This window comes from Pteropus medius, unplaced genomic scaffold (assembly GCF_902729225.1).
Source record: "Pteropus medius unplaced genomic scaffold, Ma_sr-lr_union100, whole genome shotgun sequence".
NCBI lineage: Eukaryota > Metazoa > Chordata > Mammalia > Chiroptera > Pteropodidae > Pteropus > Pteropus medius.
In genome coordinates, this window is record NW_024350924.1 from 6,934,055 (window position 1) to 6,958,208 (window position 24,154).

Below are 24,154 nucleotides of genomic sequence, written 5' to 3' on the forward strand. Positions count from 1 at the left end.
TTGTCAAGCTATGCATGATACGCTGGTTAATAAATATAACTATCAGCTCATGTTTTATTATAAACATTAATTCATCTATTTAACCAATACTTATCGAGTGCTCACTATACCCTAGGCACTGCGCTAGATCCTGGCAAAACAACAGTGAGCAACATAGATGTGGTCCCTGCCTTCATTTACAGATCGGTCAAGGAAATAAACTAAAGCAAGTAAATAAAAAGTACATAAAATTACCAAGTGTGGTTAAATGCTGTCATGAGACAAAGAGAGTGCGGTGACAGGGAATGACAGAGCTGGCCTCTCTTGGGAAGTGGCATTCGTGTCGTAAAGGAGTTCGCCTTGTAAAGAGCAAGGTGGAGTTGCAGGCAGCATCCCACATAGAAGGTCACCAGTCCAGGGACACAGGTGGGAGAAGAGTCAGCGTGGTCTGGGCATGTAAACAAAACCCATCTGGGCTGGGCATAGTGTGGGGGAGGGATGATGGCACAAGATGAAGTCAGGGAGGCAGGCAGGGGACAGATCAGTTAGGGATTCAAGGGGAGTGGCAGACACCTCTGTTCCCTTTCCTCCAAGTAGACAGCCTGGACGTGTCAGGAGCCGGAAAGCTTCTAGCTTAGAAATATGCCAGTCATTAGAGCTTTACCAGTAGAGACAAACTCCTTTAAGTTTGGAAGTTTTATCTGGATATCCTCCAGCCACCAGGAGGCACCTGGAACCGTTATCAGTTAACTCTTCGGTGGGAATTAGTTTTCCGGACTGCTTTCCTTCATTCAGCATTTATCGCATGCCCTCTTTGTGCTGGACGGCCCTGTTTGGGGACTGTGTGTGTCCTGGGTGTTGAGTATAGGACAGACCCTGGCCTTCATGGAGCACGGTAGTGGTAAAGGGCTAGGAGGTAAAATGACAGGGAGCAAATGAGAATGGCTCACGAGAGGACCCAGACTGATCTGGCCCAGGGAAGAAGGCTTTAGGGAGGACGTGGCACCTGAACAGGGAACTGGAGGATGAATAGGAGTTGGCCAGGTCGGTGTGTGTGTGAAGAGGGGCTGACAGGGAGTCTTCCAGGCAGGGGCCTCTGTGGAATCAGCACACTACGGGAGCTGAGGGAAGTCCAGTGCACAGAGAGGAAAATGAGACCGGGGAGAGGACCGGAGGGGTGATGGGCTCGATAGCGCAGGGCCTCGGATGCCCCGGTAAATGAATTTTGGACTCTAAGCACAGAGAGAAGCTGTTGATGGATGAAGCGATGGGATGAAGTTCGCATTTCAAAAAGGTCATTCGTGTTTTGGTGGAGAGAATGGCATTGTGGGTAAATAGTTTAAGTGCGAGAACATTTAGGAGGTGATCACTAGCGTTCAGGCAAGATATGATGGCGGCTTGGATGCGCATGGTAACGATGAAGACGGCCTAATTTCAGAACCTACTTAGTCTTTGCATTTGTTCTTATTCATGATTGAGGTTAAATATCAAGTCCTTATCGATGATGTAGTTCATATACTGGGTATGATTTTTATTATTTGCAAAGGAGCAGAATATATTATTTTATATAAGTGGATTTCAGTTTCAAACTCCGATCCTTCCGGAAGTTGGAACTTTGATTTCAGTCAGTTGGGGGTCTCTCCATCTCTTCCTTGGTATTGATCTGAATCTGGGGAGAAAAGTATGTTGAGACCTTGTATGAGGTGGGTGCAGGGTGAACAATCGGTTCTCCCTGAGTGTGTATCTGCTCTGGCATCCATTGATAAACCTTTGTCTCCACCTGTCCTTTGGTCAGAGATTTACCCAGGATGCTTCTGCTGCATCCTGTATTCCACCTCGATGCCTCCCCAGGTTCACTGTTTCCTTGTTCTATCGAAACTGCCGTTCAAGGATGTAGAAAATGTTCTGCTTCTTCCGAAAACACGCTGGCGGTGAACAGTACTCTGAGGCTGTCTCAGCTTTGCTACATCAACGTGTCACATCTCTCTCTTCCGCTCTAGAACCACGATTGGCGTGCAAGACCAGCAGTTTCTCATTGGATCTTGAGAACAGATTCCAGAGATACTTAGAAAGAAAAAAATTATTGTATTTGATGATTCATCTCCATTGGGAATGAGGCTTCAGCAATGACTCCTAGATTTTTTTGCATAAGAAGCTGGATGATGCCTTTCAATGAGCTAGGAGCTTTGGAAGAGGAGCAGATATAGATAGTGGGCTGGAATCCTGAGGTCTCTTTAGAACATAATATATTTGAAATATCCAAGAAGAGATATTAAGGAAGTAGTTGGTAATAGGGGAGTCTGAAGCTCGAAGAGGTCTGTGATCGAGAACACTCACACACACATTGGGATTTTTCAGTGTAAAATAGATAGTAGTGGACACTATGGGACAGAATGAGATCCCCCAGAGAAAGAGAAAGAAAGAGTGTAGAGAAAAACGAGAAGAAGCTCTGAGGAATATTTAAAGATTAGAAGAAGAATCCCAAAATAGCTCTGGAGGTATAGGGAAGCCTAGGAGAATATCATGAGACAGCAATCTCAAGCATAGAGTTTCAAGAGGGTGGGAATGGTTAACAATGTTACACGCCGCCACCGAAACGAAAACTGAAACTGGACTTAGAAGTCATTGGTGATCTCGGAAAGAGCAGTTCCAGGGTGTAGAGAAAGCAAATGTGACAAGTCTACAAGGAATACCTGGGGCAGTCACAAGGCACCTCAAAAAAGTCATGCCTGTGTAGGAAGACTAAATTAGCCCTGTAGTAAAGGCTGCTCCTAACCCACTCCGGCAAAGCTTGAGAACAAGCTTCAAAGGTCAAGTAGATGCACAAATAAATTAACTGCCTACTGGAACGAAGTATAACACTCTGACAAAACAACAAAATCCGGTGCTGCAATGATGAAAAGTCGCAATTTCTAGCGTTCAATAAAAAATCACCATCTATGAGAAGCAGCAGGAAATTGGGATTTATATCCACGAGAAAAAAAAAATCAGTCAACAGAAATAAATCTAGAAATGAAGAGATAACAGAATTAGCAGATTAGCAGACAGGGACCTCAAAAGTTACTTTAACTATGCCCATGTATTTAAGGGAAAAAAAATGAATATAAGAAGTGGAAGATATAAAAGAAAATATAAGCAATCATATCAAAAGTTCTTTTTCAGTAAGCTTCCCCCTCCCACCAAAAAAAAAGCTACAACCAGCCCTGTAACCTCTTTTCTATAAAAGATTTTGTTTCATGTAAATTTGTACTTTTGTTTCCCTGTGTGAAGTATTTTAAGATTGCCTTGGGGAACATACTATGTATAATCCCAAAGAAAGTTCAAAGTGGCCTTGACAGGTGCTGGGGACGTAGGGAGGAAGGAATGGCTGTGATAGAATTCACAGATGCACTTCTGCCCTGAATTGACGTTGTTTGTAGAAAGCACAAGACTTTCCAGTCACTGAAGACAGAGCATCAGGCTAAGGCTGAAGGATGACCAGGCTGCATGTTCTCTGGAGCGAGTTAGTGTCTCAGGTCCACCTGCCTGTGGCCCATCTGAATCTAAGGTCTGAAAGTCCCGAGCCTTATTGTGGCAAAACTCTCATAGTTGCCGGCCGTGTTATCTTTTTTGAATCATGCTTTGGGAACTTTAAGGTCACTTTTTAAGGTACCCTTAAAGTTAAAAGAGAAATATTAATTATAAAAGGAAAACTTTTAAGTTCAGAAGCTCATTTGAAATATTTATGAGAGTCTTTATCATAGTTACATTGAGTCTTGGTTAAATCAAGCAATTTAAAATAAAAGGTGAAGGGCTGGATCTTCTCACCCAGCTCTGCATCCCCATCAAGGAGGCATAGGTCGTGCTAAAGAAATTCATCCCACATACTTTGGTGTCAAAACTGAATTTTCAATTTTGAACTCTCCCGCATTATCAGCTTTTCGAGTTTGCTCATACGGTCGAGGACTTGTGGGGCTCACATCGCTTTAAATCATGGATCACTTTAGTTCCTATAACACTACTACCAAGCTTAAACTTTAAAATTCTAAATGATTGGACATATTTTTATTTAGAATCTTTAACTGAAAACTCATTTATTTCTGTATTGCCTCATGCCAGTAAGGGAACTAGAGATGATGTTTTTAGCTATTCCCTGGATGAAGGGGAATAGAAACATGGGTCTCAGTTGAGTGCACCAAGCTGTCATGCTTCTATTTGGTGCCAGCTGGTCAGCTGTTGGCAGAACCAGAAGAAAGAGCCCCATCCAGCTTTGAACAGAACTTCTCCGCCAGAACCTCTATTCCCTGTGCAAGCTACTTCACTAAGTAGAAAACTTCTCTGCTTAAGTGATGTTGAGTTATCAGCTGTATTTTAATATCCAACAAATGCAAAACTCCACTAACTTTAAGGAAGTATCTTTCCATTACGTGTTGTTTCTAAGAGATAGCCATCTCCTTGCATAGAGCACATTCTCACCTCACATACTCACACAGCTGAAAAGAGCGATGATAAAAACATAAATACAAAAGGATTCAAATACCTCTATTCTCATTTGTATTAAAGTATTTCATGCCATGGACATTTTGCTCCTGATTTCTCATCCTTTTTTGCCTACCTCAGGTTTCCATTTTATCTTCCAGAAGCGTGTCTCCACCATGGGAGGAAGGCTGGTCATCAGGACACTGTGATCTAAGTGACACATCGTTAGGAACACAGGCATTTAACAGACCAGGCTGAGACTACATCATTAACAACCCAGACGGAAGATCATCCTGTCCCATCATCATTTGAAATTAAAAGGTACCTCCAAAAGAACCATTTACCTCTTTGTCTGCAGATAATGCTTCGAACAGAAAACCAGAGACAGAACAGCCTTTAGTGGATTGTTAGAGACGTAAGGTGTAATTGTCATTAGCCATATGCTAGGCTTTCACAGCCCAATAAGAAGTGTGCCTGGTGGTGCGGGAGCTCCACGGCCGTGTTTCAGATCAAAAGCAGAATGGCTGTTGAGTTAAGAAATAACCCACAGAGGAAAGCTACAACACTGTCCCACTCTTTGGCTTCATTCACAGCAGATGAGAACTGTTTCTGCGTGTGTCTGTGATTACAGTCGTGTCGCTGAGTTATTGTACGGCCCAACTAGAGTTTCTGGCTTGGGAGACAGCGAGGGAAGGCCCTCTTCAGCTAAAGCCCCAACCTTAAAATTGTAGACCTGGGGACACGTTTACTCTGTCTGCAAAGGAATCAGAGTACAAATGTGTTACAAAGACAATGTCATTCTCTATTAGTATTTCTAGGTAAGAAAAATGGTTCAGAGGCGGGGCCTGTACCTGAGAGTGGTCTCAGGCAGTGAGGAAAAAAACAAACCCCAAACCACAAACTTTTGAGAACTTGGTTTTACGAACTGCTCTGCCAACTAACAGTGACTTTCCGTATGTCCCTTAATCTTCGTGTATATATATATAATGTGGGGTTGGACTAGGGATTTTTTTAAAATGGCATTCAAAAAGCGTGTATATAGAATGCACCATCTCCTCATTTTCCTGAGAAAAAGCATTAACTTTCCCTAGATTTACAAAAGGTTCTGTGACTGAAAAACGGTTACAGTAGAAAATGAAACTGAGAATATTCAAAATCTCGTGCTGGAACAGAAAACTGACAGGAGGATTTGATTTGCTCTGTTTGGCTGAGAATAAGACACTCTTCTCATGCAAATGAAAACTGATGAAGATGAGTTTATGTTGTTTTAAATGCAATATGATCTTTTGGCTCAAATAGCTGGATGCCAGTAAATTACAGATTAATTTGGTTCTCAAAATCATGCAAATTCTCTTTGTGAATTTGTGCATTAATGTAACTTTCTACTAAGTGACTTTCACTGTAAGGAGATAAGACTTGGCTGTTCTTAAGGCAGATAAACACAGGGACAAGAGCCCTTAGACTGAAGAGATTTAATGGATTGTAAACACTCCTTTATAATCAAATCTACTTGGTTCATGCTGTTCTGGTTTGATTTGGGGTTGATATCATGATCAGATAACAGGACAAGTGTACAATTTCCATAGTCAAGAACTCAAGAAGGAAGTCATCTCTGGAATGCAAGTGCCACCAGGCATAGGGAGAGGCTTTACTGGTTTAATGCTATATTCCTCACACCTAGAACGAGACCCAGTGTAGGTAGTTGCTAGGTAAGCATTTATTGAGTGAATTCTAATACTTAAGAGTTTCAGAATAGTTTAGGGTCGGTGACCTCTCCTTGCTGAGACTGAGTAGATTGAGTGTATCAGACTTGATTCTCTGAAATCTACTTTCACTTCCAAATTTTCTGAAAGCAATGTGAATTGCTGGTTTTAATTTATAAATCCCAGTTGGGGTTAAGACTCTTAGTATGTGGGTTATCACATCTTTGCGTGATTCTCAAGCAACTAAAGTGGTTTGGGCAGTTCCAGTAGCAACCAGATTTTAATCCCGGGGACCTTTGAGGCATTTGTCTTTGGATAAGGCACATTTTCATCTACCCTACTGAATCACAGCCTTAATTTATCGACCCTATGAATATAGTAAATTCGTCATTTCGACCTGCGTTCCCCAGTTGTATAACTCTCCCATATAAAACAACAGCAACACTGACATCTTCATTAAAGTTGGGCACTCAGGAACGAATGTGTCGAATTAAGTGGATGTCCCATTATCTTGGGACAATGTCTAAAATCAGACTCTTAGCCAGCAAAAGACTCTACTATCTAAATTCAAACATAATTAATGGCTAATTTCCCTTATATTTCATATCCCTCTCCATAACTTCTGAATTGTAGACCTGCTTCTATTCATATTCTTTTGTTTTATTGCTAAGGTTCGAGACATAGAAATGGCCGATTTCCCCACATTAAATTTAGATCTATTTTAGTATGTTTTTCACCCACTTAAGGGCGGTTTCTGAATAATAGTTGTTGGTTTGAGTGGCCAGATGATGGAGACATGTCCATCTCACTGCTAAGTCCATTTTTTTTTTTTTTTGGTTCTCCTTCCTTTGTCTTCTTGCTCCTTCCTCCAAGACATCTATCTACAAAATCTGGCTTCTTCGTGGTTTGATTATTCCTGTTGTATTGGCTGTGTTAATATCAATTTAATGTTGACGGAAGTATATGTACTTTGGCTTCCTTTATTAAGGTATGTTGCTGAGACATACTAATCAGAAAGGGTTATCTCGACATGAAAGTTTATGCAGAAAAAAAAATTCAGATTTTTTTTTTTTAAAGACGGTTAACTTTGGGTACATTTAGGCTGGTATACAACACTGATTTCCAAGGGTTTGACACAACACAACAAATATGAAGTCTATTATCTCACACATCAAATTTCAGTAGCCTTCTGGGACACCAAATTACTGATGAAGCTAAAGATACGACACAGTGGTTAGCTGTGCAGTTTCTATAATAAAAAAGATGATAATAATTGAGTATAGTTGCTTCAAAGCTTTATGTAATTCAACAGATAAAGTTAACCCTTTTTCTTCTCATAGCCCCGAAAGTGTGTATTTGATAGCTACCCTATTCTAAACATTATTTTAATTTACTATCATTAAAAAACCCCCCAAAACCCAGATGGTTATTACTCCTGAGTTATAAAAGAAAGATATAGGTACTAGAAAAACCATGGTAGAAAAGGGTTTAAGAAAAAGAAAAATGAGAAAAGAATGGTCAGATAGGAAAAATATGCTCTCAAAATGGAACTCTTTGCTGAGAGCCACAGATGCAATACCTTGAGCCTCAGGAGAGCTTTAATTAGTCCACTCTTCCTTCAGCACATGCTCAGAAGCTCTGGCACTGACTGTAAATTAGGGCAAGGAAATCCAGCTGGGCCTGGGTGGGTTAAGGGAGAAGGGCAGGATCTTAAAGGGGCAACAGCCATTTAAAAGGGCGATGCCTGTCTTTCCACCATTCCGGTCATAGGCGCTTCAACCTAGCACCGCCAACCTACTCCACCTTCTGTGTTCACTCTCTTAGCGAATAATTCCTCCATTTCCCAGGCATCAAAGCTAGAAACTAAGAGCCATTCTTGATTTCTCTTTTGCCTCTGCAAAATGCAATCGCTATCAATTTTTGCAGGTTTTACCTTAAATTTGGCTTCACTTCTCAGTCCGTATTATTATTGTTCTGGTTTAAGCCCTCAGGCCTTCACTGGGTCCTGCCTGGGCCATTGTGACAGTGTCTCAACTGGTGGTGTACGCATTTTCCACTGCTGCCAAATCATCTTTTAAAAATCACACTACTCCAGCTTAAAATATTTCAGTGATTCCCTGTCACCTGTAGGAAAAAGTTCAGACTCCTTCGCACTGCATACCTGGCCTCTATCAAACCATCGTACCTCATTTCTGACACTCCACAGGCTGCACTTTCTGCTCTCACAATTACCAATTACCTTTTACCATCTATGTCCCAATATAAGGTAAGTCAATACTGAATATATAGAAGAGTATTTGGTTCGCTTAAAATACATAAACTTTTAGAGAGTAAGGTGAAATAATCCATTCTACTTAACACTTAATTTATTCATTTAGCTATATACCATATAAAATACTAATTTATACTTTTTCACTCCAACACATCATAATGTCAAAGAAAATTTTTCAAAAGTTAAAAATATGACTCTCTTATAAATGTAGAATGAACACATGTCAGAGATTTTATTTTAATTGATGAGGGAACCAGTAGGATAGTAAAGGTGATTCTAAGAGCATTTGAGGAACTGCTTATTTCTAGGGGAGGAAAAAAACCCCAGAATGTTAAAATAAGATTGCTAGATTAGATACGAAACAAGTTAATGGTTTAAAGGCTAAGTAATTATAGATTATCTTTCCTACTGAACATAATCATTTGCATCTCTACCGAACAAAAATTTACAAATTTACATGTAACCACACAGTATCTGGACTCTAATTCATAGTAAAGAGCAAAGTCAAACACAGGTAATTCTTCTACAGAATGAAATAATTCTGTAGGGTGGGCCTGTTAAACGATGCTTCATTACTACATTGAAGAACATATCACAGTCCTCTTCTTACTTTCTTGTTATTTCCAAGTGCAGGGTAATTTTTATTAATGGGAGTTTTTTTTTTTTTATTAAAACACCTCACATGACTCTCTTCCATCAGTGTTCTGGCACCACAATAGTCATTTCTTGAGTCACCTAACAAAGTTTTTCAGAATTTAACATTTTTATGTCCTCCTATGTTTTCTCAGATAAAGCATTCTTGGAATCTTGTGTAGAGTCCTATGAGTTTGAAAAGACGCTAGATATGTTAAATATCTATAAACACTGTAGAACAGTGCATAGTTATGTGAATGTTAAAAATGTAAGAGAAAGTAAATAACAAAAATAATAATAATAATAATAATAATGCTGCAATCTGTAGCTCCCCAAAATAGCAAAAAGAGAAAAAGCCAGTATAAAAATGTCTGTGAGACTCCAACAGATGGCCAGATGGAGAAAGACTTCGGTAAAGAGAGGAACAAAATGAAATGGTAGAAATCATTCCAAATATACCACAATAAATATAAATGAATTGAACTCAGCTGTTAAAAAGACAGAGACTATTGTATTGAATGCTTAAAAAAAAAAAAAAATCCTCCCTCTGGAAACATGCCTGGAACAAAACCAAAGGATGAAAATAAAAAGATTACAAAGAAAATAATAACAATAAAAAACTGATGCAACAATATTAACATTAGACAAAATAAAAATTAAGATGAAAAGCATTAAAAGAGAAAAGAGCTATTTTCATCACGCCAAAAGGAATGATTCAAGTGGTTCTTTCATGTACCTACAGAAATAAAAAGAACTTGATAAAAACTCAAAAATTATAATAATTTTGGAAGTTTTTGACACCTTTATTAAAAACTGATATACCTAGCAGAAAAAAAATCTAGTAATGCAGACTACTTGAATAAAGTTAACAAGCTTGATCTAATGTATAGAAAAACTTTCACCCAAACGAATGGAGAATATTTCCAATACATTCGTAAAACGACCACATACTAGGTCACAAGAAAACTCAGTTTCCAAGATTTAATATCATCTCTGTTTGCAAAGTATTTAAATTAGTAATCAACAATAAAAAAGATAGTTAAAAAGTAGCAACAACAAAGGTTGTTGGAAACCAAAAAAAAAAAAAAAAAAATGGCACTAACGAATAGCTCATTAGCCAAAGAGGAAATTACAACATCATGGATCATTTAAAACTAAACACAACGAAAGTACCCCATGACAAAACATGACAAAGAGAAATGCATAGCCTTAGGTATAATTAGTCTTTAAAAAGGAAAATTGAAAGCAAAGAAGCTGAATTTTCAAGTCATGTAGCTAGTAAGAAAATTACAGAGTAGCAAAAGCAAGTTAAGAAGAGAAGTGATATAATGCATAAAATAGAAAACAAAAAATATATAAAGAAAAATCACAAGATAAAAACTGGTTCTTTAGAAAATAATAACGTCGACAAACCTTTAGCAAGACTGATAAGAGTATAACAATAAAAATGAACGAAATTAAGATTGAAAAGTGGGGCATAAATACAGCTAGAGCGAGGTTTTAAAAAACCTAAAAAGAACAAGATGAACCAATCTGTTCCAAAAACAATAGCAAAACTAGCTAAAATAAACATTTCAAGCCAGATCCAGATGGTTTCAAGATTTTTACCAAACACTTCCGACTCATTTCACTAAACCATTATAATCTACCGCCAAATCCTGACAAGGGCAGTAGAAAGAAAATTATAGGCCCATCTCACTCTCTTAGATATAAAATCCTATATAAAACACTAGCTGGTCGCCTCTCTGTCCAATATTGTATTTCAGGCGATGGCCTGGACAATGGAATACTATGCAGCTGTTCAAACCAGCCTAAGGAGGTGGAGGAATGAAGGGACTTAAGGTAGGCCACCAGACAGGTGTACCTGGGCTCTACCGTGTCCTTCTCCACCTTTCCGGTCTGGTAAACTACTGTTTATCCTTCAAACACCTTGGCCGCCTTAGCCTCCTGTCCCACAGCTTAATCCTTCCTCTTCTGTGTTGCCTCTGCACCTCGTGCATGTTTTCATAAGCAAATCGATCTCAGGGTTGTGCAAGACTTTACCTGCGACCTGACCACAGAGCCAGCCCAGTAAAGGACTGGAAAGAAATGTTGAACACCGCTCTTCTCCGAGGGTCTAGAACGCCCCTCCCCACCTCCCGCATTAAACTGATTTGTACAAAAGGACAAATAACGCCGCCACCAGGCTGCTTTCCAGGTGGCCCAACAGCTACCGCGCCCCCTGGCCCCCCAGCAGGGGCCATGGATTGATTAGCCGCGGCTGCCGTTCCAGGGTTTCTCCGCTGGAGAGGCCGCCTCACGCCGAGCCACTTCCTCTTCCTCTCACTTTGAGCAGCGCAGACACCAATCCCTCTAGAAAGAACTGTAACAGGAAGCGCAGAGGCCGGGGAACCCGCACCCCGCCGGCCCGCGCCGCCCCGCCCTTCCCGCGCGCCCCTCGCGCGCTCCCGCGCGCGTCCGCGATCGCGGTCCGAGCTGGTGCGGGGCGTCCGGGCGGGGCGCCGGGGCTGGGGGGCCGCGCCCCGGTGGGGGCACCGGGCGGGGCGAGCGCGCCCCTCGCCATGGAGGTGGAGGAGGCGTTCCAGGCGGTGGGCGAGATGGGCATCTACCAGATGTACTTGTGCTTCCTGTTGGCCGTGCTGCTGCAGGTGAGTCCCCCGCCGCCCCGACAGCCCCCCACGTCCCCTAACCCCGGCCAGCCAGCCCCACACCACGCCCCGGCCCGGACGCCGAGGCTCAGCAGACACCGGAGGGGTGGCGGGTCCCCGGCCGCGATGCTGCGCGAGGGCGGGGCTGGGACTCTGAACGCCGAGGTCACCCGTGGGCCTGTCAGCCTCAGACCCTCTCCGCTTCCGCGGTTGTGCGGGGCCCACCCATCCCGTCACCTCCAGTGGGAGGAGTGTGTGGGGGGCGGGGGGCGGGGGAGGGAGGGAGTGTTGCTTCTGCAGGCGGGCCGGTTAGTAAGGCATGCAAAATTCTGTTGTTACCTGTAATACCCTAGGGGTATGAAAGGGAATTGTTGCTCTAACCTGTGGCACTGTCACCTTGGTGTCTAGAACACCGAGAGAACCCTGGTCACCCTCTGACGAAAGGTCCGATCTGTAGCAGCCTCCTTCAGCGCTCGGTATCCACTTACCACCTTTCCCTGGACTCGAGGGGCCTTCATGGTCCTGGGGCTGTAGACACATGGGGTTTATTTCTCTCTGGTTTAAGTCCCGCTGGGTCAGTTCTGCCCAGAGGCAGCCTCGGGTTGGGGCTTTTGTAAACCGAATAGTGCCATCTACAATGTGTATAAAATGGGATCACTTCTTCATTGTACAGAATTCTCAGACTCCTTGCACAGCCCAGCCTAAAAACGTGGGTTCTGTGTTCTCAAGGTCACTGCAAATGCACTCTGCTAGGCAGTAGTTACTCCTCCTTTACCAGTTAAATGGCTCACTTGACATTAATTCTGCCAATATTCTAAAGACATTTTATTCACAAATCCTTTATTAATATTTACCATGAGTCAGTCATCTTACTTATTTCTTCATTCAACAGATATTTAATGAGTGCCTACTATGTGCTTAGCAGGGCTACTGTGATGGACAAATCAAAGCCCCTTTCCTGTGAAGCCTGCATGCCAGTGGGGTGGGGTGAGGCAGGCAGACAGTTAAATAATTACAATTAACATGTGATGATAGTTATTCTGAGGAAAATACAGAGTGGTCATGAGTTAACTACCAGTCCACCAGTTGCTTAAATCTTGCATAAGGCAGAACTGCTCAACAGGAATCAGGACCTACTGATTCTTTTTCATTAAAATGTTTGAAAGTTTGGTGGTTTTAATCACCAGCTAGAAGAACCGTTCAAATGATGGACTAATGGATGAAGTCATTTCTTTTCCTAGCAAAACAAGTTCTCAGTTCACAAATATGCAGTATTCCCAAGTAACTTTCAGTTTGTTGTTTTCGTTTTAAAAGGGGAAAAAGCATTTGTGCTAAATCGCAAACAGGCATTTAATACAGAAAGAATAGAATTGTAACCATGATGCCTGTTGTTCCTTTATAATATTTTTCTTTGAGAAATTCTTTTCCTGTTCTAGCCAAGAATTCTGGGAACATATCCACCTCTGAGCAGTCCCATCTCCTCACCACCCCTCTGTACAATACTTCCTGTATCAGCGTCGTCTTACCTGCCTAGCCAGGCGTCCGCCAACCTGGAATGAGTTTGTCTTGAGTGGAGTGTGGCACTACAAGGGGCACTGTCCTTCGTTCAGAACCTGTCAAGTTTCCCTTGCTTTTCTTCATGGCTCACCCAGCTGGTTAGAATTTGGTACCAAAGAGGTCTAAGCCCATGACCATGATTGTTATTGAACTGTGCCTGACACGTGGTCAATATTTGCCGTAGAAAAACCAGGTCTTACAGTGGTGGGAATGAAGCGACTGACTGTTTGTCTTGTAGGTGTGGGCTGGGGAGGCGCAGGTAGCTGTGCCTGTGTCAACAGAGCAGCGCCCACGTCCAGGAAGAAGCGAATTCTTCACAGCTGTTACATGTGTGTGAGAACTCAACTGCCCCATTGAGATACGTGACGCAAGTGGTTCTAAGGTCGCCCAGAGCTATCCTGGATATGAGAGTGCGTTCCCCAAAGACCTCTCGACCAAGTCCGTTGTTGGAGAGGTTTGGGCTAGGGGGCTGGCCTGCAGAGTGGGAGTCCTGGGGAGTCCCATTACATGGTTGTAACACATGCTGGTCATTCTTGTGGGGCTTGCTTCCTCCGATAGAGGAAAAAGTCAGAAGCCCTTTTCAGAGTTGGCTTAAATGGAAGGCAGCTTGGTATTTGCTTTTAAGACCGAAGTGCTTGTCTGCCATTGCCCAAGGAAGGTGCAGATCGCCTGCTGCGTCCTGTCGGTGGGCCTGCCGCAGACAGGCACCTCTGCCTCTGCGGTCTGGTAGTGGCCAACCCCAGCTGAGGAACACAAAACCAGAGTGACAGAGATGAAAACTTTACAGACTCTTTGGCGTTTTTTTCCTTCTGAGACTGTTACTGTTTTTTAAATGGTTTTAACTCCCTTTACTTCAGACACATCCAAGTTCCAGCAAAGAGGGCAAAACCACATCACGAAGCCAGCTCAGAAGGTCCTTAGGTTACCTGGTTTCTTGGATTATTGATACCATCCTGTCGCTCCTCAAAAGTTACCTCACTATCCAGTTACCTTTGGCTAGGAGACTGTCCTTCACACTCCTGCAAACAGTTTTTGGTGTCTCTGTAGTGGTCACAGCTGTCAGATACATAAAGAATAGATGCAGATCTGGGCCTGATAAGATACAGATTCCCTAATGATAGTGCTACGTGGCTTCGAAGTGTGCATACGCAAAAAGCTAAAGGGAAAAAACTGCCTTATGTAAAAATGATTGTCTTAGGAATAAGCAATAAGATTTACAATTTTACAGTTAGAAAAATTTTTACTCCCCAAGTGTACATGCCCTCCATTGGGTAAGAGCTATTTGTGGTATTTAAATATGAATAATTCTGTTTACCTTATTACTGTTTCTGTTTTCCTATGGTAATTCAGAGTTGACTCCATCATTGCTACTTGTTTTTGTATATGAGTGTGCTTGTTTGCCAGGCTGTCTGGAGGAGGAAGGTTGGAAAGTAAGTCTTTATTTCTTAATCCCTTTAGACATAAGTGAAAATGGACCCTACTTCTTGGTTCTAAGCCAGAGACGCTAGCTCCTTCATTTTCCTCAGGATCATGAATCATGTATTGTAGTATAATTTGCACAGGATTTAAAATATCCACTAACCAATAGGAACATGAAACCTGTAAGAAGCATTTGTTTTACCAGCAAAACTGTGATGCTGCTGTGACCTCCAGCTTGAGGTGCGTACTCTGATGTCCCGGAATGCATTATTTTTATGTCAGCTCTTAATAAGTTCGACCTGATTTTTCAGATCCTAAAACTATGAATGCATTCATATCATCCACACGATAAATATCTTTTCATGGTGTTTTAGAAAGTGGAATGGCCTAAGAGGTATTTTGCAGAAGCAGAAACTGTGATAGTCAACACATGAAAAGATGTTTACCTTCAGTGGTCATCTGGGACAGGCATATTAAAATGACTATGAAATATAATTTCACACTTATTAGATTAGCATACATTGAATAGTCTAACAGTATAAGTGTGATGAAAATGAGATGTAGAAACTGCCCCATTTAGAGAACAATTTAGCACTGTCTGGCACAATTAAAACCCAGCATTGGACTCTTAGGTATATGTCTCAGTATCTCAGTACAGTATCTCAGACATATGCATAAGGAAGTATGTATAGGGTGTTTATTACAGTACTGTTTGTAATAACAGAAATTAGGGACCGGATAATTAAAATGTTATGTAAGCTTGATAGAACATAACAGCTAAAATGAATGAACCAGAGCTACACACAGCTACAAGGAATGAATCTCTAAAAGATGAGGTTAAATGAAAAAAAAAAAAAAAGCCGCCAGCGTGATAAAGACAATGTGACACATACTCTTATTACAGATTTTAAAAACCTATGAAATAATACTTGGTGTGTGAATCAATGTAGAAGTGTAAACACATGGAGTAGAAGGATCCACACCCAAATTGTGAGATTGGTTGCCTCTTGGGAAGGAAGGGGAGGCGGGGGTGGGCCTGGGCAGGGGTGCAAAGGAGATTTCCTCTGGATCTGTAATATATTTCTAAAATCTGAAGCAGTGTGATGATACGTGTTAATCGTGCTGGTGAGTGTGTAAATTCTATTTTATTAGAGTTTTTGTGTTTAAACAATGTGGTGAAGAAGATCTGTATACCTACGAGAGAATACTCCAGCTCACCGTGTGAGGATGGCTGCCTGCTATTACTGGTGGCCTTTTAAGCAGTTATGGCTGGCAGTTGTGGTCATGTCACCCTCAGAGGGCGAGGCAGAGAGTGTCGTTCAGGGGGCTTTATTCAACGTTGTGTAAAACACTGTCGTAGCTGTCAGAACTAGCATCTCCTGCCTGCTTGCACTTGTCACTGGGCCCCACTCTCCGCAGAGTCATACGAAGACTACCTTTGCACGAGGTGTCACTGGGGTGGATGGGCTGGTGGTTCTAACCTCTCAGCCACGAGCAAGTGAGGAAGTTCACCCTGAAAACACTAGTGAAGACCTTATTGTATTACGGTCATTGAGACCCACCCACGTGCCCCCAGGTGGGTCACCACCACCAGAGTCTCAGCCACGATGAGAAACCTAGAGCATTAGTAAGAGCTTCTGTGTCATGACTCCAAAAACAGGTGACCGGCTGCCAGGGTTCTCTGCTACTTTGAGCAAGTTTGATGCCGCCGCTACTCTCAAATTTAGTTCTCTCTGCCCTCCAACAATGGCTGGGAGCTTGGATGAGAGTCTGGGGACTCTTTGCCTGGCGTTTCTCCCTTCAGTTTAAGTGAGTGGGGCACCTTCGGTCAGAGAGACCATAGCTACACTCGCCCCCAGTATGACCTCACGAAGCTGTTGTCTGTAGACAGACACCGCCCCCTGGCGTAAAGCAGAAGCAGCTGCACATCTCAGACTCTCAGCTTTCCATGCACAGTGGTTATGGAGGTACCGGAGGCCTCCGGAAGGTGTAGGGAGCATCTTCGAGCCTGGAGCATCTCGAGCCTTAGAAAGCAACTAGCCCGACCCCTCCACAGCTCCCAGCCCCCAGCAGCATGCCTGCCAGGGCCACCCACAGCTGCCTGACATGTGCTCTCACAGGGATGGGATTACCTTCCAAGGCAACACAAGAAAGTCATTAAAAGTATGAAGACGGGCAACATGAATATGGCAGAAAGAACACTCGACTTGGATGCTGTGACAGTCCGCTGCCAGACGGCCGAGTGCACTTAAGGCAGATGATCCCTCGTCTTCCCTGTGCTCTTGGAAATGGCTGGGTCACGAAAGTTTCGTTGGCATTGTGTCAGTGCTGACCTCGAGGTTTTCGGAACACTAGCTCGGTTCATCCCCACAGTTAGAAGCCGCCTTCGAAGGAAGAGCCATCACGTCCAAAGACACGCAGCTCAGAAACCTCCGGCCTCACTTCCTTGACCCAGCGCTCAAACGGAAGCTAGCATCTGCGGTCACGGGCATTGTGTCGTATGCAACAAACAATATTCGTGATTGTAGGAAATGGAGAAAATATAGAAAAGAACAAAAGAACAAAACTCATCAGAATTTCCGCCACCCAGAAGTAAAACCTGTTCACATTTTGATGTTTGGCCTTCCAGACTTTTTTATTATATACACAAGTATGTACATTTATCTTTTTTTTTTTGCAAAAAATTGTATTTTAACCTGATTTTGTCTCAACAATATTGTGAGTGCCTTGCTGTGCTCGTCTTTTTTCATGGCTGCAGCACGGTGTTCCGGTGTCTGGCTATACCGTGATGAATTCGCTTATTCACTTTTCTTTTGTTACCAGTGAAGGTTGGTGGTTTCCTCTTTTTCACGGTTCTGAAACCCACACAGCCCACACTCTTGGGTCTTAGCTCTGGACTCCACATCTCCCAGTCGCATGTTTACACGCTTCTCAAGCCCGAATTTCTCCTGATTCCATTTCTCATTCTCCCCAGATGTTCTTGGCTCCAACTTAACGGATGAAATAGAGGTTACTAGGTGTAAACTTCCTAAACTTCCTTTCCTTTTACTTCAGCATTAGTTTTTATCCTCATCTTATTCCTCCGTGGTGTTCCAGAGGAAGACGTATCTCTACCCTCTTTCCAGGAATATCCTCTCACCTTCTTCTTGATTCGGTGGTACTGAATCAGTTATTTCTAATCTGTGATTATGCATCCTCTGACGTCCCAAAGAGTGGCCTGCATGGTGGGTTTAGGTGGAAATGCGTTTATATGGAAATAGTATTACATAGCATTATGGTTATGCTATGTAATACTATTAAAATAGTATTAATACTATTAAAATATTAATATTAATACTAATAGTATTAATACTATTAAAATAGTATTACATAGCATTATGGTTATGCTATGTAATACTATTACATAGTTACTCCCTTTCCAGTTCTTTAATCCTCCTGGACTTAGAGACACCAGTTATTCAGGGCACAGCAACTAATGTTTTTAAATTCAAAAAATAGTATCAGCGTGTCACTCCCAAAATATTTATGGAATATACTTCATGCTGGGCACTGGGCATTTGGTCTTGACTTCATGATGCAGTCTTGCTCAGGTAATGCTTTTGGCTGAGTCATTTAGATAACGATAATGACGACAATAAAATAGCTTTGATTCCCCCCATACACACACTTTTTCCCCCTCTGGCCCCAAAGTCAGGTGGCTCCCAAATCTCATCCTGCTTTTGCTATCAGTGTTATTTGTAACCTTGAACTCAATCACTCAGTAGCTTACTTTTCCTGCTTACAACATAAATATCATGACTTCATAGCACATGATATTGTGATGAGATAATTATGGAAGGGTTTTTTTGTTTGTTTGTTTCCTGAGTATTATAAAAGCTTATAATGCTGTTAGTGTAAAATTACTTTGAAAACCTTAAAGGTTTTGAAACTTTTAAAATTTCAATCCCCCAGTGCATTTTAGTCACTTTTCTAATTATAATTACATTGAAAGGGGGTAAAAAAAAAAAAACCCCAGCCATCTGTGGTACTTGTTTTCTTTCCCTGGAGGTAGCACTAGAGAAGATAATGATTTATTTGAGGTGTTGTTCGTCCCACTCGGAAGGAGAATGGATGGTGGTTTTCATCGTGCCTTGAAGGCCCATCTGCTGATGGGTGCGATTCATTAGACAGGAATATGTGGGTGCGTGTGCGCCTGGTAGTCGTGGAGTGATAGCAGAGAAGACTCGTACTCTGGGGGAAAGAAGCAGGATGTGAGCTCGATGACACTGTCACAGTCAGAGACGGCAAACGAGAACAGCCACTCCTGTAGGCGATGCATCGCCGTGAGGAGGTAAGAGCTAAACCATCTTTGACTTCGTCTGACCGTACGACCCGTGTGTGTGGCTCCGGGGTGGAGGACCCAACGTCAGGCTCCGTGCAAAGTTTCAGCGTCACCTTTTCGCCGGCCCTCGCCGTGCCCTTTCCAAAGCGTCGATCATACAGAATCGGAGCCGCCTGCGTCCTCTGTCTCCTTTGCCTTTAGCGAAACCGAGCCTGACCGCGTGTGTTGGAGACGGCGGAAACACTGACTCCGTTTTCTGGAGGCTGCAGAGCCCAGAAGAGCTGCATGTCTCTGACCCCCTGGTGACATCAAGCCGCGCCCCTGTGTGCTCAGCTGTGCGCACACGCACTCAGGATGGGCATGGGCGCCTTGTGCGGTGGGAGGAGGGCAGAGAAGAGGAGAGGTGGAAGGCGCCTATTCAGCCTACAGATTGCTGGGAATATTGCTGATGAGTGCACACAATACGGACCAATTCCATGGCGTTGCGCCCCGCCTTACGGATCACGTGTGTGTCGGCTCCCCCTCTTTGTTTTCCAGCTGCTTTCTACACGTTGTCGCTTCTGCCGAGAACAGCAGCCTCCACGATGAACCACCCCTCAGATCAGAGGGCCCTTGGAAACATTTCCTCTTTTCCCTAGAACACGGCTTTTTCCAGAACAATCCAGATAAAAATACAGTGTGTTAACACATTTTCAACGAGCACTCAGGACAGTGCCTGGCCCATAGTTAGCATGAGAGAAGTGTTCGCTCTTATGAGTGTTACAGTCTCGTCAATTTTCATTCATTCATTCCCTGGTTGAGTGTGTGATGTTCCGTATTGAGGCCCTGAGTTATTTGCTTTGAAACCCCAAAGGTGAATCAGAGGGAGATCCTGCCCTCAGTGAGAGTGTATTTCAGTAGGAAAAATAAGACAAGCACAAACATACATAAAATACAGTGAAGATAATGACACCGCCTCGAAGCAGGGTCTAGACGGAGCTTTCGCGGGTGAGCAGAAGCAGGACAGGGCATCTGGAGAGGTCGGAGAGGACGGCAGGGCAGTGGGAGGTGGCCTCTGACCTGCATCTTGGAGGATGAGAAAGGTTCAGACACTCACAGCAGGAGGGAGAAGAGAGCTTTCCAGGTGAAGCGATCAGGAGGAACCAAAGCAGAAAAGAGCATATTTAGAGAGAAAATACTGTTAGTTTGCCTGGCCAGCTCGAAGGCTGTGCATTTGTGCATTTACCAGGACATAGTTTCGCGTCATCTCCTGAGTTCCCTTGCCCCGTTTTTTTTTGTTGTTTTTTTTCCATTTCTTTACCCATCCATTGAATTTCAGCAGATCATCATCAGGAGGGGCAGTTATTAAAACAGACGCCAGTGGCTTAGTAATTATAGCTGCCGCTAGATGTGTTATCTGTCTGCTCTTATAATTATTAAGGTTTCTATTTTTATAAGCTGATTGCCTCTTGTTCTAAAACTTCCTTAATAGTATGCAAATAGGGGCCAGGGAGCAATATAAATCTAGAAACATGTTTTCCTTTGCACTTTACAATAAATCACCCACACAGACTGACCTGTGGCAGCTTTGTACATCTCGAGAGGCCCACAGCCCTTCTGCTCAAAATAAATCGAGGCTGCTTGATGTCCTGCAGCCTTACCGAGACTGGAAAAATCACATCTTGGGTTTTACATGAGCTTTCTGTTATGACACACACAATGTCATGACTTCTTTTTTCTTTCTCTGACAGTAATTCCATCATCTGCTTGTGATAAATTACTCTGCCTTTGGCGCTTTAGCTTATCCACTTAACAGCTGAATATGCCCCAAAAGGATGGCGCTGGGAGGCCGCTGAAGAGTAGAGATAAAGCTGTTGGCAAGTCTGTCCACCTTTTTTGTGCCTCAGTCAACACATCCATGCAGTGGGGTGTTATTCTGTGCTGCAGAGAAATCACACACTTTGTATTTTCTAGACGCTTATTCTGTTGTAAGGTCTTTTAAGACATCAAGTTCTAAGCTAATAGGGATAATTTCTTAAAATAAGATTGTCTCACTGTGGAGACGACTAATCTCTGTTTTCTTAATACATTTTCATCTTGAAATCATCATCTAACAATGAGAGCTAATATAAATGGAAATCCGCAGCATAAAAAGTCTGCATCGGGCTCAATAGCTTATAAGCCCAGTTGTGAGTAGCTAGAAGCCCCACGACCATCAGAGACAAATGACATAGGTGCTTAATAAATATTTCTTAAATGAATGAATGAAATATTTTTTCTTTGGCGAGAGAGCTATATTTAGATTAAACAATGATTAAGTACAGCCCAAGCTTATAAAGTGAATATCTATTCCTGGGATTTTGAATTTCCTTAAATCGTATTACAAACGGTAGGGGATATTTTAAAATAGTACCTACTCGAGTACTTATTATGCTTACCTGCTTTAATAAAGCACTCTCGTTCTCATATATATATGTGTACACATACAGATTTCTGAGACATTTAACTATGTCACAAAAAGTTTTCTTGTTTAGATCGTAAATCCAAGGCTGAAATACTCCTAGACCCTGGTGACTGCTTACCTGAACTGAGGGTTGAGGAGAAAATAATTGGAACGTTAGTCTTCTAAATCAGAGCCAGTAACATCCTCCCCCACCCGTCCAGTGTCGAACCAGCCACACGCAGTGTCCTCAGCATCAGACAGGTCTCACATGTAGAGGAAAATGCTCGGAAAAATGTCTCAGGCACTTTACAGATGGGGCTGCTGCTGACTGTGTTAGCGGTTAGGTCGTGAAGCTTCCTTCTAACATTTTTCTCTCTTGTTTCTGAGGTGTCTTATACCTGTGGCTTGTAAAAACACCAAAGCCAGAAAGCGAACTTTAGATGGTTTTGTGTGTTTGCTTCTGCAGCTCTACGTGGCCACAGAAGCCATCCTCATCACACTGGTCGGGGCCACGCCGTCGTACCACTGGGACCTGGCAGAGCTCCACCCCAATCAGAGTCACGGCAACCAGTCGGCCGGTGGAGACCAGGCCCTCGGGGCCTGGCTCCTGACAGCCAACGGCAGCGAGATCCACAAGCACGTGCATTTCAGCGGCGGCTTCACCTCCATCGCCTCCGAGGTAACCCCGGGAATGGGGACCAGTGAAGCAGAAATAGGCCATTCTGATGACTAAGCGGGCACTTCTCCTTGTCCAGGTGGAACCACCTTTTTGTCTTGTTGATTTAAATTTCAGCCACACCTTCAAATAACTTTCATTTTGAGAATTAAAGGAGACTATCCTATGAAAACACATTATTTTTTCTTCCTACTATAAATGGGAGAAGCATGAGTCTTACCAGATCAGTTAGATGAAGTAAGATACAAACTCCAAAAGAGCCGCCCTTTGGTTACAGCGTCCTTTTTGAAAGTGAGTTAAAACGTCCATGTTTCTTTATTACAGATGCAAAAATTAACAGAGTTAAAAGAGAGAGAAATGTAATGAGCCACCTGTAACATCCACGGTTCCTGTCTAAGTCCATATGTAGGCCACGTGGGGGGCCTCGACTGGACAATATCAAATATAAACGGTACCATCTCATGTTACTTTCAAGGGGGCTTTGCTAGCCAAGAAGGTTCTGGTGAGGACAGTATCTTCTGAGTCAGCCAGAGGTAGATAAGTGGAAGGCACTCAGCATGGCGAAGAAAAAGCCTAGGATGCGAGGGCCAAGCTCACGCTCAGCTGGAGAGCACACGTACTGGTTCTTAAGATGCCATGATCTTTGCCTGCTCCCTGCTCGCTATCCGTTGGCCCACTGCCCCTCTGGAAGTCCCCCCATTCAAATATATACATATATATTTTTTTTTTCAAAAATTTTTTGAGTTTTTATCATGAAAGTATATTGGATTTTGTTATGTACATCAATATGCAATTTTCTGCATCAGTTGCAATGATCGTTTGATATATTTTTTTTCTTTTTTACCTTCTAATATGGTGGATTGTACAGGTCGATTTTCAAGTGTTGAACTGGGCTTGGGTCTCTGGGTGGCACATGATTCTTTTCAGATATTGCTGAATTCTACTTGCTAATATTTCATTAAGGGTTTCGGATTCTATACTCGTGATGGATTTTAGTCTGTAGTTTTCTTTTTTTTAATACTTCCTTTGTCTGGATTTGGCATCAGGGTAACACTAGCCTCAAAAAAATAAGTGTTTCTATTGTCTGGAAGAGATTGTGTAGAATTGGTGTTACTTTAAAGATTTTATAGAATTTCCATTGAAATCATCTCAGTCTGTAGAGTTCTTTTAGGGGAGTTTAAAAATGATTAATTCACTTTCTTTAATAGTTGTAAGGCTATTTAAATGATCTGTTTGTATTGTGAGTTGTGGCAGCTGTACTTTTCAAAGAATTGGCCTATTTCATCTAAGCTGTGAATTTATATGTGTAGAATTGTTCATAGTGCTACTTACTATCCTTGTGATGTCTTTGGAGTCCCAAGATTATATCCCCTCTTTTATTACCTGATATTGGTAATTCATGTCTTCTCTCTTATTTAATTATTTGTCTGTCATTATAGAGGTTTGCCAATTTTATTGATCTTTTTAAAGGACCAGCATTTGGTTGAATTGCTTGTTCTCTGTTGTTTTTCCATTTTCAATTTTATCAACTAATGCTCTTTATTATTTCCTTTCTTCTGCTTACTTTGAGCTTATTTTTCTTTTTCCTTCCTTAGGTTCTTGCGGTGGTAGCTTAAATTTTTAAGAGTCTTTCTCTATACAAATATAAGCATTTAGTACAATACATTCCCCTCTCAGGATGTTGTCCCACAAATATTGATACGTTGTATTTTCATTTTTATTTAGCTCAGTTTATTTTTTTTTCCTCTTAAAAACTTCCTCTTTGACCCATGGATTATTTAGAAGTACGTTGTTTAGTTTCTTGGTATTTGTAGATTTTCCTGTTAACTTTGTCTTTTTGATTTCTAGTTTGATTTTATTGTGGTCAGCGGACACACTCTGTGTGATTTCCCTCCTTTTAAATGTGCCGAGTTTTCTTCTATGGGCAGGATATGGTCTCTCTTGGTATATGACCCATTGGCCCTTGAACCAATGTGCGTTTTGCTGCTATAGAGTGGAGTGTTATATACATATGATTTATATCCTATTGGTTGAAGGTGTTTTTGAGTTCTTCTGTATCCTTGCTG

General features: G+C 42.3%; 1 protein-coding gene across 2 annotated transcripts in view; it reads left to right on the forward strand.

The window, feature by feature from the left end:
- Positions 1-11,496: 11,496 nt before the first annotated feature.
- Positions 11,497-24,154, forward strand: part of SLC22A15 (solute carrier family 22 member 15) — a 58,028-nt gene continuing 45,370 nt past the window's right edge. Inside the window, exons 1-2 of one of the 2 annotated variants that reach the window (XM_039841293.1) lie at positions 11,497-11,693; positions 21,879-22,091. In XM_039841293.1, coding sequence (XP_039697227.1) covers positions 11,607-11,693; positions 21,879-22,091 — 300 coding nt within the window. In that variant the 5' untranslated portion in view covers positions 11,497-11,606. The remainder of the gene's footprint in view (positions 11,694-21,878; positions 22,092-24,154) is intronic. The other variant, XM_039841294.1, reaches the window with a different exon arrangement.